The 17667-nt window shown below is 42.1% G+C and overlaps 1 protein-coding gene across 3 annotated transcripts in view; it reads right to left on the bottom strand.

Moving 5' to 3' along the window:
* Positions 1 to 17667, bottom strand: part of LOC117253728 (lysine-specific demethylase 4A-like) — a 61220-nt gene that overhangs the window by 10656 nt on the left and 32897 nt on the right. For 2 of the 3 annotated variants that reach the window (XM_078169067.1, XM_078169068.1), the window contains exons 14-20: positions 14897 to 15101; positions 14500 to 14576; positions 13704 to 13759; positions 11022 to 11069; positions 9676 to 9784; positions 1832 to 2020; positions 1482 to 1652 (exon numbers count right to left, since the gene is read on the bottom strand). In XM_078169067.1, the coding sequence (XP_078025193.1) occupies positions 1482 to 1652; positions 1832 to 2020; positions 9676 to 9784; positions 11022 to 11069; positions 13704 to 13759; positions 14500 to 14576; positions 14897 to 15101 (855 nt within the window). The remainder of the gene's footprint in view (positions 1 to 1481; positions 1653 to 1831; positions 2021 to 9675; positions 9785 to 11021; positions 11070 to 13703; positions 13760 to 14499; positions 14577 to 14896; positions 15102 to 17667) is intronic. The other variant, XM_078169069.1, reaches the window with a different exon arrangement.

Genomic DNA, 17667 nt, shown 5'->3' with positions numbered 1-17667 from the left:
AATCTCAACTTGTCATGACAAAGACATCTTCTGGTAATGTCATCCCGGTTAATGTCAACTTGTCATAATAAGGACATCCCAAACAAATTTAATGTCAACTTGTCATGACAAAGACAACTGCTGGTAATGTCACTTTAATTAATGTCAAGTTGTCATAATCAAGACAACCCAAATAATGTCAACTTGTCATTACCGAAGTCGAATGACACTTAATGACAGCAGTCATAAACGTTTATGACATGTATAATGTTTATGACAAGTTCATGACTGCGTCATGTCATAGTTATGACAGTGTCATGTCACCCTTATGTAGATACCTTCAAGTAAAGTGTTACTGAACATTATGTTACAGTGAAGCTGACCTTTGGGATGTAAAATGTCCTCATTTCATTATTTCATCCTATTAGACATTTGTGTGAAGTTTATAAATTAGTTTATAAATTCTTGAGTTATGGCAAAACAACATATTTTGTGAGGTCACACTGACCTTGACCTTTCATCACAACATTCTAATAAGTTTACTCTTCAGTCCAAGTCAACATTTGTGCCAAATTTGAAGAAATTCCCTCAGGCGGATGGGGTGTATGTATGGATGGACAGACAATCCACTGAGGTAAATAAAGGCAGCCACTTGAGAATTTAGGATATTATCAATACAAAACTACAACATGTGTTTTGTCATGAAAGTCAGTGCTATACAGTACAACAAATTATGTCTCTGATGTAGAGAACAGTACAGAAAATGTCATAGTTGTACATGAATACTTAAGTGGGCAGTAATGTAAATATAAATGGACAATCCCTCATAGTGGGTCCAAATTTACCAAGTTAACTTCTTAATACTTTAAAAAAGAATGTGTCACCCACAAAATGGTAAGTCTTATTTATCCAGCTCTATGCTCAGTACTTCCCAAACACATGCATTTTCATGAAAACATTAAGATTTAAAACGCTTCCTTTTCTAAGCACTGTGCCCTTAGCGTGCCTGAGCTCCTGCATGCATACGAGTTCCACTTCAGCAGAGTTTAAACACATGAATGTGCCCAGGCACGCTACTCTGCCATGCATGAGACTGTTTGTACTGTCATGTTTTGAACTGTAATGTTTTAGCAAAAATGAATTTGTTTGGGGAGTACTGAGTATATACCCATGGATTAATAAGACTTGAATTATACTGAAGAAATTGTATGAGAGTTTGTAAAAGGATGTTTTGATACAGTTTTGCTATTGTTGAACGTGGCCCCTATTTACTTCAATTCATGAAGAGTTTTCTCTGTTTTTTGGATTCTTCGTTCACTGTGGAGGCATACAAGTAAAACAATGTTTTCTTCACAGGAAACACACTGTGTGTAACTGTTATACAAATGGTCTTTTTGTGGGTGAAGTTTTCCATCATAGGTTTCAGATTCTACATTTTTACTGTGTTTGGTTTTTGGATTTTCTTATAAATGACATGATAGAGATAAAGCAGTGAAACCTACCACAATGTCTTCAGGAAAGAGATTGTCACTGAAGGAGCCATCATCAAAGTTGACTTCGTAAAACGTCTCTTTAGACAGCTGCACCACATCACACTGGTAGTAGCGGCCATTCTTGTGCTTGCATATCACCTTCTGTCCCACAGTCAGCTCATGCATGACTGCTTTATTGCGCTGTCGAGGAGATTCAGGAAATCTCATTTCCATGACTTACTGATGTTTACACTGCCTCTGTTCCTACAATTTGGGACACTTGAAAATAGAACTGGCTGATAAAAAGTGGAAAAAGGTTTATCTCTAGTTAACAGTGCATACTTAAAGAAGACGTTAACAGATTCTAAAAAGCTCCTTACCTCAATTTGAGTTGGGCCTTTGTGGCGACAGCAGGTAACATGGACCACAAAGGGCCATTCATCTGGCTGCATGAGTACTCCAGCAGCCTGGGCACAGGTGGGGTGGTAGGCAGTGGGACAGCGGCCATGAGAGCACTGCACGCAGCAGCCAGACGCCTTCTTCATCCGCTTCTTACAGTAGTAACATTTCTGTCAGACATTTAAACACAGAAAGCAGGGCTATGAAACTAGAGTGCGTTTGAAATGGCTCAATAAAGATGAAGCTAACAGACGGTGTAATCAGTATTAGTTTGGGTGCTGAAGCCTTTACATCCTTAAGATCATATGACCTTCAGGATTTTACAGTACAGGTGGCTGGATAGTCCTTCAGTGTCCATTCTGCCCTCATTTAAAGACATAAAAACCTGGATGAGCACCAATTTCCTGATGTTAAATTCAGACAAAACTGAAGTTATTGTTCTTGGCCCCAAACAACTCAGAGACTCTTTATCTGATGACATAGTTTCTCTAGATGGCATTGCTCTGGCCTCTACCACTACCGTAAGAAACCTCGGAGTAACATTTGATCAAGATTTGTCTTATAATTCTCATTTAAAACAACCCTCACGGACTGCATTTTTCATCTGCGTAATATTGCGAAAATTAGGCCTATCCTGACCCGAAAAGATGCAGAAAAATTGGTCCACGCTTTTGTTACCTCAAGGCTGGATTACTGTAACTGTCTATTATCAGGTAGCTCTAGTAAGTCCTTAAAAACTCTCCAGCTAATTCAGAATGCAGCAGCACGTGTACTAACAGGAACTAAGAAACGTGATCATATTTCTCCCGTTTTAGCTTCTCTGCACTGGCTCCCTGTAAAATCCAGAACTGAATTTAAAATCCTACTGTTAACTTATAAAGCTCTAAATGGTCAAGCTCCGTCATATCTTAGAGAGCTCATAGTGCCTTACTATCCCACCAGAACACTGCGCTCGGAGAATGCAGTGTTACTCATGGTCCCTAAAGTCTCCAAAAGTAGATCAGAGCCAGAGCCTTCAGCTATCAGGCTCCTCTCCTGTGGAATCATCTTCCTGTTACGGTCCGGGAGGCAGACACCCTCTCCACATTTAAGACTAGACTTAAGACTTTCCTCGTTGATAAAGCTTATAGTTAGGGCTGGCTCAGGCTTGCCTTGTACCAGCCCCTAGTTAGGCTGACTTAGGCCTAGTCTGCCGGAGGACCCCCTATAATACACCGGGCACCTTCTCTCCTTTTCTCTCCTTCTCTTTTCTCTCTCTCTCTCTCTCTCTCTCTCTCGTATGCAATTACTGCATCTTGCTAACTCGGCCATTCTGGACGTCACTAACTCGGCTTCTTCTCCAGAGCCTTTGTGCTCCACTATCTCTTAGGTTAACTCATATTACAGCAGTGCCTGGATAGTGTGACGTGTGTGGTTGTGCTGCTGCTGTGGTCCTGCCAGATGTCTCCTGCCGCTGCTGTCATCATTAGTCATACTTCTGCTGTTATTATACACATATGATTATTGCCACATATGTACACTGTCAGATATTAATATATACTTTCAACATATTGTATCACAGTAGCCAGAACTATAATTATAATATTATTACTTTCATTAATGTTGTTGTAAGCTACTGTCATTACCATCTGTCCTGCATCTCTCTCCCTCTCTGTCTCTCTCTCTCTCTTTTTCTCTCTCATTGTGTTATACGGATTACTGTTAATTTATTATGCTGATCTGTTCTGTATGACATCTATTGCACGTCTGTCCGTTTTGGAAGAGGGGATCCCTCCTCAGTTGCTCCTTCCTGAGGTTTCTACCGTTTTTTCCCCCGTTAAAGGGTTTTTTTTGGGAGTTTTTCCTTATCCGCTGTGAGGGTCCAAAGGACAGAGGGATGTCGTATGCTCTAAAGCCCTGTGAGGCAAATTGTGATTTGTGATATTGGGCTTTATAAATAAAATTGATTGATTGATTGATTTTTATTTCTGTGGGCTGCAGCACTACTGAGACGACCACGCTTTGGACAGAAATATACTGCAAATGGGGCCTCACCTGCAGAGTGAACCAGTTCTTTATTTGAAACTAGAATTACGACCCCGTGGCCTCGGTGCACCAGTCAAGTTCCTCTTAGGGTTATATTCACGTTTATGAAAACATGGATGTTTCACACACATTTCCCCCCCCACAGCACAGATGATCTATACAATCAGCACAGTTTCAAGGTGGACACCCGAGATGAGTGTCACCAATTCACCAAATGTCGCCCCTTTTGTTCCTGAGATTTGACACTGAATAATGGCCAGAAAAGTGTTTTACGCAGAACATTATGATGTCACAGTGAAGTTAGCCTTTGACCTTATGGATATAAACTGTCATCACTTCATTTAATGACCACAAAATTCGAATAGTTTATTCTTAAGTCCAAGCGGATGTTTGTGTCAAATAAAAAGACATTCCCTGAAAGGTGTTCTTGAAATAACACGTTCACAAAAAAATAGAGAGATGCAGGGTCATAGTGACCTTGACCTTTGACCACCAAAAATTAATCAGTTTTATGTTGAATACAATAGGACATTTGTGCCAAATTTGAAGAAATTCTCTTGAGGTGCTCTTGAGATATTGTGGGACAGACGTACGTATGTAAAAAAATGCCTCCAGTCACGGCTATTGCCGGTGTGGAGGCATAATGAATGCTCAAACATTGAACTAATGTGCACAAGTCCTTCACAGGAGAATAATCCACAACATGCTTTGTTTAGCAATAGTATGGCAAAAAAAGATTAAAGTTAAATATTAAAGTTCCACTGATTGTCACACACCTGAGTGTGTAAAATTTGTTCTCCACATTTGACCCATCCCCTGAGGGAGCGGTGAGCAGCAGTGGTGCCGCACTCGGGAAAAAAAAGCTGTAAAAGCTATATTTTGACTTTAATGAGCCCACAACTGGATAAAAGACACTTGGACAATTCTGCATAAGGATTTTCAGAAAGTTTTTTGGATTGTTTTGTAATTTTTTTTGCTGTCTTAAACCAGCCTCCATCTGTTTGCACTGATATGCTGTTGTTTTTCTAGGGCTGTAGTCTCCTGGTTGACTGGTCGATTATTTGGTCGATATGCTCTCGTCTGACCAAATTCTCATTGGTCGAATAATCACTTACTTTCATAAGGAGAAAAGTGCTACATCAATAGCTTTCCAGGATTAATCCATTATTTCCTGCAGGGACAGGCTAAGTTACCTGTGAAAATGGGGGTGTTTTCAAAAAACCCCTTTGTTTACACAACGTTGAACTCGCCCACCCTAACACGTAATTTATAGTTCTGTGTTGAATCGACGCGTAGGTTACGGCGTAGGCTCCGCATCGATTTGGAGCCTACGCCGTAACCTACGCTGTAGCCTACACCATAGCCTAACGTGCACCTCCCCAGAATTGTAACTACGCGTCGCAGTGAAGCTAGTCTCGCTCACCAGACCTTTCTCAAGAAAAGAAAGTTCTGGCTGGGCCGACTCTCACTTTAAGATTGGAGAAAAAAACACCCCGGCTGCTTGTATTTCTTTCAACAATCACAATCGTTCTGGGCGGTGCCACAGCAACGCAGCAACGGTGCGCTTGCAAAAATATTGCCGGGGGGGAAACAGGTTTTGGTGTAACACGCCCACAAAAATATCGCCTACAGGACGCGAACCATGGCAGAAAAATGGCTACATCCCTGCAAGATCAAACACCGCAAAAGTTAGTGAAGGACGTGTTGAAAGTTTGAAAACTGCTACACAACCGGAGGTGGTAGGGTGGGACTTCAGTGGGTGGCTCGTTCCGCCCAATGAGAGGTTGATCTATGCAGCGAACTTCCGCCCACTCAGACTACAGTGAAGCAGACCTCCTGTCTGGCACTGTATACTGACACCATTTCCCTCAGTGAAAAAGGAGCTTGTATTTACTTTTAGTTCACAGATAAGAAACAATAAATTGTGACAGTAAAGCCTCCACTAAAATAGCATTTTAAGTCTTGTGTGTGACTTATCCTTCAGGGATTTATACGCCGGGATTTATCCAGGTTTCATATGGGAAGAGGGAAAGATCACTGGCCGCTAGGCTAATCAATACAATGTAAAATACCATAGGCTTGTGCTAATAACGTTAGCATTTTGTATTTGTTTGGAAAACGTGTTTAATACAGGACAGTTGTTTTGTCAGTGAACCTTGTGAGTTTTTATGGAGCCAAACTGTGTGCAGTACCTTTGTTAAATGTTGCCATTGTCCCTGGTTTTATATGACAAGAGGAAAAGATGGCTAGTTGCTAGGCTAATTCATACAATGTAAAATGCCGTAGGCTTATGCTAATAACGTTAGCATGTTGTATCTGTGGGAAAATGTGTCCGGAGTCTGTGAATGCTGCGAGTTGTAGTGAAGCCAATTTGTGTACTTGTTTTTCAAACTGTCTCTATTAAGCTATATTTAATGTATGTTTTGGGTGTGTTTTGAATCAACTAAGCTTTACAGCACTTCACAGAATCCGCCGACTAGTGTTTTGGAGGTGTAACTGCAGAGTGACACAGACACACCACCGCAGAAGTAAAAATGCTCACAATGGCATAGGCGACGTGCGTAGGGTCTACGCACAACCATAAATCTCCTTTAACACTCAGCATTGCGGTAACGCAGACCTCCTGTCTGTTTCTGTATACTGACATTGTTCACCTCAGTAGAAACAAAGCCTGTATTTACTTGTATTTAACAGATAAGAATTGATAAATTGTGAAGACATTTTAAGTCTTGTGTGTGATTTATCCTTTAGGGATTTATACTTCATGGCTTCATATGAATAGAGGAAATCTCCGCTTGTCGCTAGGCTAATTTATACAATGTAAAATACCATAGGCTGGCGCTAATAACATCGTAATGTTGTATTTGCTTGGAAAACATGTTTAGTATAAGACAGTTGTTTTGTTGGTGAATGTTGTGAGTTGTAATGGAGCCAATTTTTTTTTTTTTCCCACGACTAACCAATTAGTTGAAGATTATGTACGACTTCAGATGACACAGATTTTCGTTGGTTGACTACAGCCCTACGTTTTTTCAGGTGCTTCGTTGTGCTTAATGCCACTTGATAGAAAACTTTCTCTGGTACCAAAGAGAGCAGAGGTTTATATCAGTATGGGATGAACTACAGAGTCCCCCTGAAATGAGTCCTAAAACACGGAAAAAAATTAGCATTTTAGCAATCCTGGTTCCCTTGTCTCAAAGTCAGTGGATTTTTTTGAATGCATTTTTGGTTAGATGTCTGAAATAAGGTCTGTGATTCACACAAGCTGAAGAGAAAAATACGTAAGTAAATACCCCACTGTGAATTTTGAAGCTTTTATGTGTCTTAAAAAAGGCAGTTGCTCATAAGTGGCTAAATGAGACTACAGAGCGTCATCATACTGACCACGGCTTTGCAGCCTCATTGTGGTGGTGATGTTTAGTCATGTGACTGTAGTGTAGTTTGTTTATAGCCTAACGTTAGCTTTTTACCTCTGGCAATTGCATTTAGACATCAATAATCATAAAAGTGGTGTTCATTTGTGAACATTATCTTGCGTGCGTGTGTGTAATGTGCAAGTATGTTAAACGCTTATTTGCCAGAGTTTATTTCTGGAATAATCAAAAATCCAATGGAAAAATCCAATAGGCTTTTTGACGGGGGAACCAGGGTTATGCTAACTTCGGCATCGGCCTACAGAAAACCATCACCCCTGGAACACTCTATTCCTTTAAGCTACACTGAAACTCAACACTTCCTGCTCAGATGTTTCACATACAACCCTTCCAGCAGCGCCAAAGACTTAAAGGGATAGTGCACCCAAAAATGAAAATTCAGCTATTATCTACTCACCCATATGCCGATGGAGGCCCTGGTGAAGTTTTAGAGTCCTCACATCCTTTGTGGAGATCGGCAGGGGGAGCAGCTAGCACACCTAATGGCAGACGGCACCCCAGACTAACGTCCAAGAACACAAAATTGAATCCACAAAGTATTTCCATACTGCTCATCCATAGTGATCCAAGTGTGCTGCAGCCGCGACATAAAAAGTTGTTTCGACAAACGTCATATGAACTGTTTTTAGCCTCACTGTAGCCTGTAGCTCTGACTGCTTCTCTGTGCTCCGCGTTCACGTGTGTGCGCCTGTGCGAGACCAGCGAAAGCATGAGCTTTGCTCACCCGTGTTTACATCACGTGACACGTGAACCGCAGGGAGAGACAACGGTAACCACAGAGCTGAAAGATCATTTGCACTACGGTCTTTTAGCAAAGGACAGCCCAACATGTCTGAAGACTTTGAAATTGAGGAGGAACAGCATTTCTTTGTTGAGCTGTATTTGTTTGAGCCCGAGTATACGGACGCAGAACTCAGGCTACTGGACGAAGCAGCCGCCGCAGCTTATGAGCCTAACCCTCAGCCAGCCGCACTGGAAACCTGGTGGTGTAGTTGTTTCAAATGCAAAGCAATGCCAACGGATGAGGAAAGCCTTTGCTGCTCAGACTGGGAATTGGCAATGTCTGCACTTGAGAATCTGGACATCAGTACTGACGAGACTGCTGCTCTTCAGAGATCACCGATCACCCTGAGCGTGCACACGTGAATGCGGAGCACAGAGAAGCAGTCAGAGCTACAGGCTACAGTGAGGCTAAAAACAGAGTTCATATGACGTTTTTCGAAACAACTTTTTATGTCGGGGCTGCAGCACACTTGGATCACTACGGATGAGCAGTATGGAGATACTTTGTGGATTCAATTTTGTGTTCTTGGACGTTAGTCTGGGGCGCCATCTACCATTAGGTGTGCTGGCCACTCCCCCCGCCAATCTCCACAAGGGATGTGAGGTGCGATGGAAGTGTACATTACCTTAAATCTACTGTGCAAACCACTAGAGAACAGGTGGTTTTACCCCCCCCCCCCCCCCCCTGCAATTTTTAGCAATCAGCCTTTATTTGTTCATGCTTGTTTTCCTATGATACGGCGCGTCTGACCGGCGTTCAAGCATCTTTTTAGATGGCTGTTTTTCCGGCGTCTTTTTAGACGCCCCTTTTTGTAGACGCTTCTTTTTGAGCGTCAGACGCCAGTAGCACCATTCGTCATTGTCGTCATTGGCCCAGGCAGCCAATCAAATCCTCCTTCCTGTTTTGTTGTGGCAGTTACGGCAGTTTGGTCAGTTACGGCAGTTACGAGCGACAGACAACCCAATGCAATCCGAAGACGAGAAATTTATCCTGACAATATTTGATTTTTAAGAATTATACAATACACGCACACCTCAGTACTACGACGATATTGTCGTAGCAGCTAGTTAACTTTCAGTGGGATATGTGAGAGGGCTGGTGACCTTATTTCGTAGTTCACAGTTTTTGTGCTGCATTTTTGTGTATGAAAAGTGCTATATAAACAAAGTTGGATTTGATTTGATAGCTCGTGATAGTTTCATGTAAGCTAGTACTGTCTCTACTGTCTTTGAGGGAAACACTATATTCAAGGGGAGACAAAGGGAGATGACAGGAGGTGTGTGTGTGTGTGTGTGTGTGTGTGTTGTGCACACACCCCCGCTCCACAGGCGCTCCTTGCTGTTTTTTTTTTGTCTAGCGCGCACTGAATAAGCGCTTCCAGCGTTTCAAGCATCTTTGAAGTGTCCGGGTCTCTAGCGTCTCATTTCTGTGTGATCGCCCCCTAAGCCATTATATGAATATCAGCTTTCAATTCGTCTTTCAAGCGTCTTTGAGTATCCTGATAAGTGCTATATAATTCCAATGTATTATCATTATTAATCAAGAATGTAACAGTCGCTTATCTATATAAGTGTGAACTCACCAGTTTAAATCTCTGCAAAGGGATTCCACTTAAATCCACAGGACTTCTTTCAGTGACGTTGACAAAGCGTGCCTCCAGCACAGCTACTGCACACAGCACATGAACCCACCTGCAAAACACACACACACACACACGCACACACACAGAGTTGGTTAAGACTGACATATTGGCTTCATTAAGCAGTAAGCTGCCTGTTCTACAGCTCAAATCTCCTACAGCCATGGATTTGATATTTACTATGTAGTGTTTGGCTTCTTTGTTGCTGGATCTTTTGCTAAAATGTTTCCTAATCTGGCAATGATTGCGCATAATGTTTTTCACCATCCCGGCATCAAGCGCAGCCAGTGAAAGAGACTTTTCCTCCACTGGATTTGTATGCAAGAATGGAGAACCCAGCTCAATGTGAGTCACTGTAGCCTGTGTCCGTTTAATCACAGTGCAGGTCGGGTCGCAGGACTTTTATTAACGGGTGCAGGCAGGTGCGGCTTTGACTTAGACATTATGACATGTGATGGGTCAGTTTTGGTACTGAGCTTTACGGGTATGGGTGCATGTGGGTTTTCAAAATGGACCCGTACAGGACTTTGTAGTGGGCTACCAAAAGTTTAATTTGTAATTGCAATATTAATAGTTTATATCAATCAGTACTTGGCCTCTATGCCTCTATAGGCCTGTCACGATAACAAATTTCGCTGGGCGATTAACTGCGTCAGAAATTATTGCGATAAGTGATAATATTGCGTAATATCGTGCTTTTAAGATCATTTTTATTATTTTTGTAATTTTGCTGTTTTTAGACCATTTTTTAAGCTTATATAATGATAATAAAGGCATAATGATGCAAGTACACCCTTTTAAAGAGACACAAACATTTAGTTAGCAAGAATATTTAGGAATGCAAAAAAATTTTAATATTTAAATAACACGTTAAAAACACCAAAATAAATAAATAAAGACCTTATAAATACAAAAAAATAGACTCTCAGTCTCTCACTCTCAGGTGTGCAGTTGGTCATATTCGCTCTTTTTGTTGAGATGGTTTTAGAACAAACCCAGCATACCAGCTCGTCCAAATTACTGGGCTCCCCTCTGTCATTTGGTTTAAATCCAAAACACTCCCACACAGGGGCCGTGGCATTTGGTTTAGGAACAAGTTCCATGTCTTTCTCTTACCCTCAACTCTCTTTTTTTCTCTCTGCCTCATCTGCCCCTCACGAAGATCGTGTGTGTGTGTGTGTGTGTGTGTGTGTGTGTGTGTAGCCCATAGCCCCGCCTACCCCACAGAGACAAAGACACTCGATGACAAGAGCTTTCCCTCCGTTCGTTACGCTAATGAACCAACTCACCTGGCTGCCAGACGATGCACGGCAGTGAACGCTCTTGTCGCCCAGTCTCTTTGGTGGAGAGAGACGAGGAAAACAAACACACATGAATATGGCAATTAATTGCAGCCGGCAAAGTTACCGTCTCCCTTTAAATTGACCGTGCAATTTTATTTAACCTTTATTTAACCAGATAAAACCAATTGAGATCAAATCTCTTTTACAATGGTGTCCTGGCCAAGAGGCGGGAGTGTTACACGTCGGAGAGCAACAAATAAAAACAAACACACATACAGAACACAGTCATAGGAGATGTGATAAAGAGGAAAGGGACTACCATCAACAAGCACAAGGAATGATCACATAAAAAAACAAAAACAATAAAAGACAGCAGCAGACGATCAAAGCAAACTAAACACCATGGCAGGAGCAAACAGTGGTCAAAAGCTCAGCAGTATTGTGCTTAAAGCTCTCCAAAGAGACTAGAGAGGCCAACTTGAGTCGAGTTTGGAGGTCATTCCATGACCAAGGGCCAAAATAGGACAGACTCCTACGACCAGCCTCAGTCTGCACTGAGGACACTATGCAACGCAACCAGGTGCTGGATCTGAGTTTGTGGGAGTCTTGAGTCAGGACAAATTTTGATTTAATGTATGAAGGCAAAATGCTCAACAAGGTCTTATAAATCAAAATATACCAGTGCTGAATCTTGCGCATAGTGAGTGAGGACCAGCCCACTAGAGTGTACAATGCACAATGGTGAGTCCTAAAAGCAGAATCTCAACGCAGCATGATACAGCGGGTCAAGTTTTGCCAAGACAGTTGGGCAAGCACTGTGTCACCATAGTCAAGCTGAGATAAAAATAAGCTCGCTACCAGCCGCTTGCGTGAGGGCAAAGAAAAAGAGGATTTTAACCTATAAAGAAAACCAACAGTAAACTTAAGTTTCTTTGACAACAAATCAATGTGCTGCTTAAAGTTAAAATTCATGTCCAGCCAGATACCGAGATACTTGTACATGTCAACATACTCAATATTGGTACCATCAAGAGTTAAAATACACCTAGGAGGCTTGGAGAGTGCAGTCTTATTTGGTATGAACAGCATAGCCTTTGTCTTGCTCCCATTCAAAAGCAATTTAAAATCGATAAGCACATGCTGCAGTACAATAAAATCAGATTGTAGATTAGAGATTGCAGCACAAAGGGTAGGAGCACAAGAATACAGGATCGTATCGTCCGCATACATGTGAAAAGATGAGTGCACTGATTGGGCACATAAATTTTTCACATATAACCAAAAAGTAGCGGTCCCAAAATGGACCCTTGCGGTCAATTAACCGACTTATCGGGGGGGGGGTGGGGGGGGGGGGGGGGTGGGGGGGCGAGGATGTCAGCCGACCAACACTCACTACCCGGTCCCTGGTTGCGGCAATTTGCGATGCTGGCCAGCTAGGAATGAACTAGCAGCCAGTACAGTACAGTCCTCTCTGGTCTAGCTAACATTTAGCTGTGTCACTTACTGATCCATTAGAAAGAAAGCTACCTGGACACCGGTGTTGAAGCCTCTTTGGTCACGGAGCTCCCTCCATCTCTTGAACACCTGACTGAGGTTTACTCTTGTTTTTCCTCTTCTTTTATCACTCTCCTTTTTGTGCATCCTCGCCTCCTCAGACAGATTAGCTCATTTTCTTTTGAGAGGCCGTTTTTCACTTATCTCCAAACTTTGTCTGTCTGCCATTGTGCTCCTGACTCAACTATGCCCTGGCCAGTTCCTCATAAGAACCAGCTCCAGTCCCTGATTGGCTGACCGACCAGTTTGGCAATACATGACGCATTTCCTGCCGTAAAGCAGCTTTTTTCTGCGAAAATTCGTCCCCGGTGGCAGAAGCTTATTGCAAAGTCACTAAGTAACCTATGTAAACGCTGATAGTCTGATTTTACTGTGTATACTACCCTGTGCAACCCACATTATTTCCATAATGATATATATAGGCAAAAATGCTGTCTGTTGCTTCTTTAAGTGCAATCTATTTGCACATCCACAAGTAACATTTCAAACTAATGTTCTTCTTCAGACCCAGTCTAAGGAAGTACGTTAGCTTGAAATGTCACTTGTGGATGAGCAAATAAGTTGCACTCAAGGGAGCTAGAGCATGCGGACCTCTCTTCATGTTTTGTATGTGTGTGTGACTACAATGCTTTTTTGTGCTACATTTAAGTAATTAAACCAGTTTGATGTTATTCTGGCGGCATGGTGGTGCAGTGGTTAGCATTATCACCTCACAGCAAGAGGGCTCCTGGTTTGAGTCCAGGGTGGGGTATTCAAACCCTGGGTGGGGGAGCCCCTCTGTGTTGAGTTTGCATGTTCTCCCTGTGTCAGCGTGGGTTTTCCCTGAGTACTCTAGCTGCCTCCCACAATCCAAAGACATGCAGGCTAGGTGTGAATGTGGTGTGAGTGTGAATGGTTGTCTGTCTCTATGTGTCAGCCCTGCAATACTCTGGCGACCTGTCCAGGGTGTACCCCACCTCTCGCCCAATGTCAGCTGGGATAGGCTCCAGCACCCCTGCAACCCCTTGCGGATAAGCAGTTACGGAAAATGAATGATGTTATTCTGGTCAAAGATAAAGTACCATTATCAAAGTGCAGATGTTCTAAAATAGCTACATGTTCTTTACCTTTCCTGAGGACTCTGGAACAACTTACTTATTATTGTTGGCTTTCTGCAAGGCTCCACCTCTCAGTGAACACAAACAGCAATTCTGCAAAAAGAACATACATACAAATAACAAAGAGCTAAATCTTTCACTGCCATAGCTTGTAGTAGTCAACTAAAAGCACCTTTATTTGCAGCCATTACCAAAACAAACAGCCATCTCATGATCATGTTGGTCAAGCTGTAGACTGTATAAAAAAGATGGACAACATGACAGCTTCCCAAAAGTGAAGCCAAAACATCTTGATCGCCCCCGGTGGCTGGCTGCAGTATAAACCCTGCCCCTCCTTGTTAGTGGATGGGACATGGGCCAAACTAAAAACTCAAAGTGCACATCAAATAAATTTTTCCTAAAGATGGTTTCTGTCATTTCAGGTAGTTCTTATCACTTTGCTTTATGTTCAAGAGTTCATTTTTATTTTAAGTTTGGTCATAATTAGTTTATTTAATATATATATCGGATAAAGATGGGGTTTGACGTTTTAATGTAAAGCTGTGTGTGCCAGTTAGTGTGCTCATGATCAATGGCTCTGCTGTAAAAAGGGAGTTTGCAACCAAACCCACAGCCACTCTTTTATTAACTGTTTGCCAGATGAAGGTGTAGTTACAGAAATGTCACAGTAAATTTTTCTTTTTGCAAGTTAGACAGTGTGAGGAAGTTTGTCTGCAAATTGTAACCATCAGAAAGAACGATTTTAAGCCTAAGCCACTTGATTACCAAGAGGACTCCAATTAAACAAGAACATGCACTATGTAGAGTAAATCTACCCTGGAGTGTTGACTGACCTCCTTCATGGCGTTGGCCTTGCAGCGTGCACATTTCCACTCGTTGCTCACAGTGGCTGGATCCACACCATAACAGCCTGAATATACAAACACAAAGATACAGTCTGACTCACAGGTGTAGTAGCTGAGAGAGTCATTATTATATCATTATGAAGGTCTATTAGCATGTGCTGCCATCCACAGACAGTGTTTAGTCAGTGCAGTTTTAAGTGGTTGTGTTCGGCCATCAAATGTTGCAGCTCTACAGTAACACATTTCTGTGCCAATGACACATGAGAAATTTGGGGGAATGAGAACTGGTTGACAGCATTTGTGTAAAAACACTTTGATCATGAGCACACAGGCTGTGTTACATATCTGCAGCAAATAATCTCAGTTCAAATGCATGTGTACTGACTGGTGTGAACCCGGATGCTGCACTGAGAGCAGCTGATGAGGAGGCTGGTTCCATCTTCCTCTAGATGAGGGGTGATGGGCTGCTCCTCACACTCAGAGTCCTCCTCTGTGGTGGTGGTGAAACACATCTCTGGGATAAGAGGTTTGGTCCGCATCCGTCCACCATTAAGTATGACAGGAGCGTCTACACTGTTCCCACATTCAGTCTGACAGCAGGCAGAAACATGGAGCTTACAACACAAGCAGTGTAACAAGTAATATCCTGAATATGGACTTTTCTGAAAAGTGCAACTTCTCTCCATCAACAACTACTGGGTCACAGGACAGGTATGTTTGTACTTCAACGTATTGTACTCAAAGCTTTATTTACTAAATGACAGTGTTCGCTTACATTCTACTAAATCCATGTTACCATCCTCCATAATCTCTGATGGTACATCTGTACATAGTGCCTGTAGCAAAATCTGATGCCCTTAAATACTAAATGAAAGATCTCCAGCACTGTAATGTAACTATTGTGCCTTCTTTAATACGTACACAAATATTTATGGAAAATGCCACAATAATGTCAGCCTCTGAGCCTCAGTAATAAAAATGTGAAGTTTTTAAACAAACACTTGTGTGCTTTTAAGGGTTAGTTCGAGATTTCTTAAGTGGGGTGGTATGTGTTACTTATATATGGTCAGCGTATTACCTTCTGAAGATGAGGTGGCATGCCCCCATTTTGGAATAGCAGGCAGGAGTCCCACCAGGGAAACTCAGCATTACATTGCTGTGGATGGAGGTTGATATCAAAATGTATTTTAGCCACCTTAAAAGAGGCCCACCTGGGGTGTCGGTAGCATAGTGGATAGTGCCGACGCCCCATGTTCGAATCCGGCTCGCGGCCCTTTGCTGCATGTCAGTTCCCACTCTCTCTGTCTCCCCATTTCACTCTCTGTCCTGTCATTAAAGGCAAATAAAGCCCACAAAAATAATCTTAAGTCTTTATCAGTCTAAGTGGACGCTATATTGACAATTTTTCTCACTGCTTTACCTCACCGTCAGAGAGCCCTTTTCTTTAATGCTACATTTTCTCAATCGTAAAACGTCCATACTACTGTGCCAACGCTGCCATACACTGTATTACCCCGCAGCTCAGCTGTTTGGGTCAGACTGTCAGCAGTTTATGGAAGACACGACAAAAACTAGTCAAAATGAGTGACTATGACAACGAAATGCCGTTCACTGAGGAGACAAGAAAAGTCCTATATGAACCAGAGTATACAGAAGAAGAACTTCTGCAGAGTGAGATTGAATGGGCCAAGAGTGAAAGACGAGCAACGTCTGTGGAAACTGGGGTCCAAGAAGGAGCACAAATTACCTGGTGGTGCAGATGTGTTAACTGTAAATGATGCAGATGGATCCAAGGAGCTACTGATGACACATTGGAAAAGGCATACCAGACCAGAAGGACCTAATAACGAGTTGTCTTAGTACGTTTTTGGCTCTCAGTACACTTTATTGAATAAAACCAAAGTTTCATAGACTGTGTTACCTTATCAACGTATTAGTGTTAGCCATTTATAGAGGCAAACCAAGCTGAAATAACAGAGAGAGGAGAATTGGTGTCCAATTGCGTGCAACTAGCCATAGCTGTGAAGAAAATGTCAATTAATGTAATACGGTGAAATGTATGTGGTGAGCGGAGCTTCTCTTTGTTTAAACAGCCCGGCAAAACACAAGCACACACCATGTTTGAAATACTGGTATCTAAAAAAGTAAAGTTTCTTTAACATCTGATCTCGCAACAGCACTTTCTGACCCAAACAGCTGAGCTGCGGAGTAATACAGTGTGCGGCAGCAGTGGCGCAGTAATACAGAAGTTTCACAAAAGAAAAAGGCTGTCTGACGGCGAGGTAAAGTGGTGAAAAAATCCTCAATATAGCATCCATGTAGACTTTTTTCGTTTTTTAGGTGGGCCTCTTTTAAGGTGGCTAAAATACATTTTGATATCAACCCCATCCACAGCAATGTAATGCTGAGCTTCCCTGGTGGGACTCTTGCCTGCTATTCCAAACTGGGGGCGCACCAACTGTCATCCACTGATGGTAATACACTGACTATATACTTTAAGTTCCTCATACGACCCCACTTCAAAAATCTCGAAATAACCGTTGAAGGAGACCAGCAGGTAGACAAAAAATTAATTTGTGTGCACATATGGATAAATCATGCTTTGAATTAATATTTTGTGTGTATTTAGAGAATATAATGTTAAATAATGTTTAATACTGAACTCCAAAATGTAATCTTGATCTTGGAAACAACAGTTGACAATCTCAGCAAAAAGTTCACTTACTCACTTGACCTGGAGCCAGGGTCTGAAATTAACACCCACCAAGAGCCAAATGCAGGTAGATTTTCTGTTTGGCAAGCAAATCTTAGAGGGCTATCTGCGAGCATTTTAGTGTCATTTATGGTCACGCTGCTTCCATCCTCTGCTATTTGTCTGTGTCGCAGACAAGCTTGACACTCACAGTGACAGTGACTTTATGGTGCATTCAGGTGCACTTTGTAAACTCTGAAATCTCCCTTGCTTTGTACAGCTAAGTGTGTGGCTGACTACCATGGTGCATTCAAGTGCAACTTGTAAACTCTTTACCTGAATGGCTATGAAGATTGTTTGTAACAGGGGAATTTCTTTTTTTTTTCTTGTTTTCCTCTTTTGAAATACATCCATCATTACTTTTTTGTTCTTTCACTACAGCATTTTTAATAATTAGATGCTAA

This window comes from Epinephelus lanceolatus, chromosome 6 (assembly GCF_041903045.1).
Source record: "Epinephelus lanceolatus isolate andai-2023 chromosome 6, ASM4190304v1, whole genome shotgun sequence".
NCBI lineage: Eukaryota > Metazoa > Chordata > Actinopteri > Perciformes > Serranidae > Epinephelus > Epinephelus lanceolatus.
Note: the sequence above shows the minus strand (reverse complement) of the source record. Positions and strands in the feature narration are given on the sequence as shown.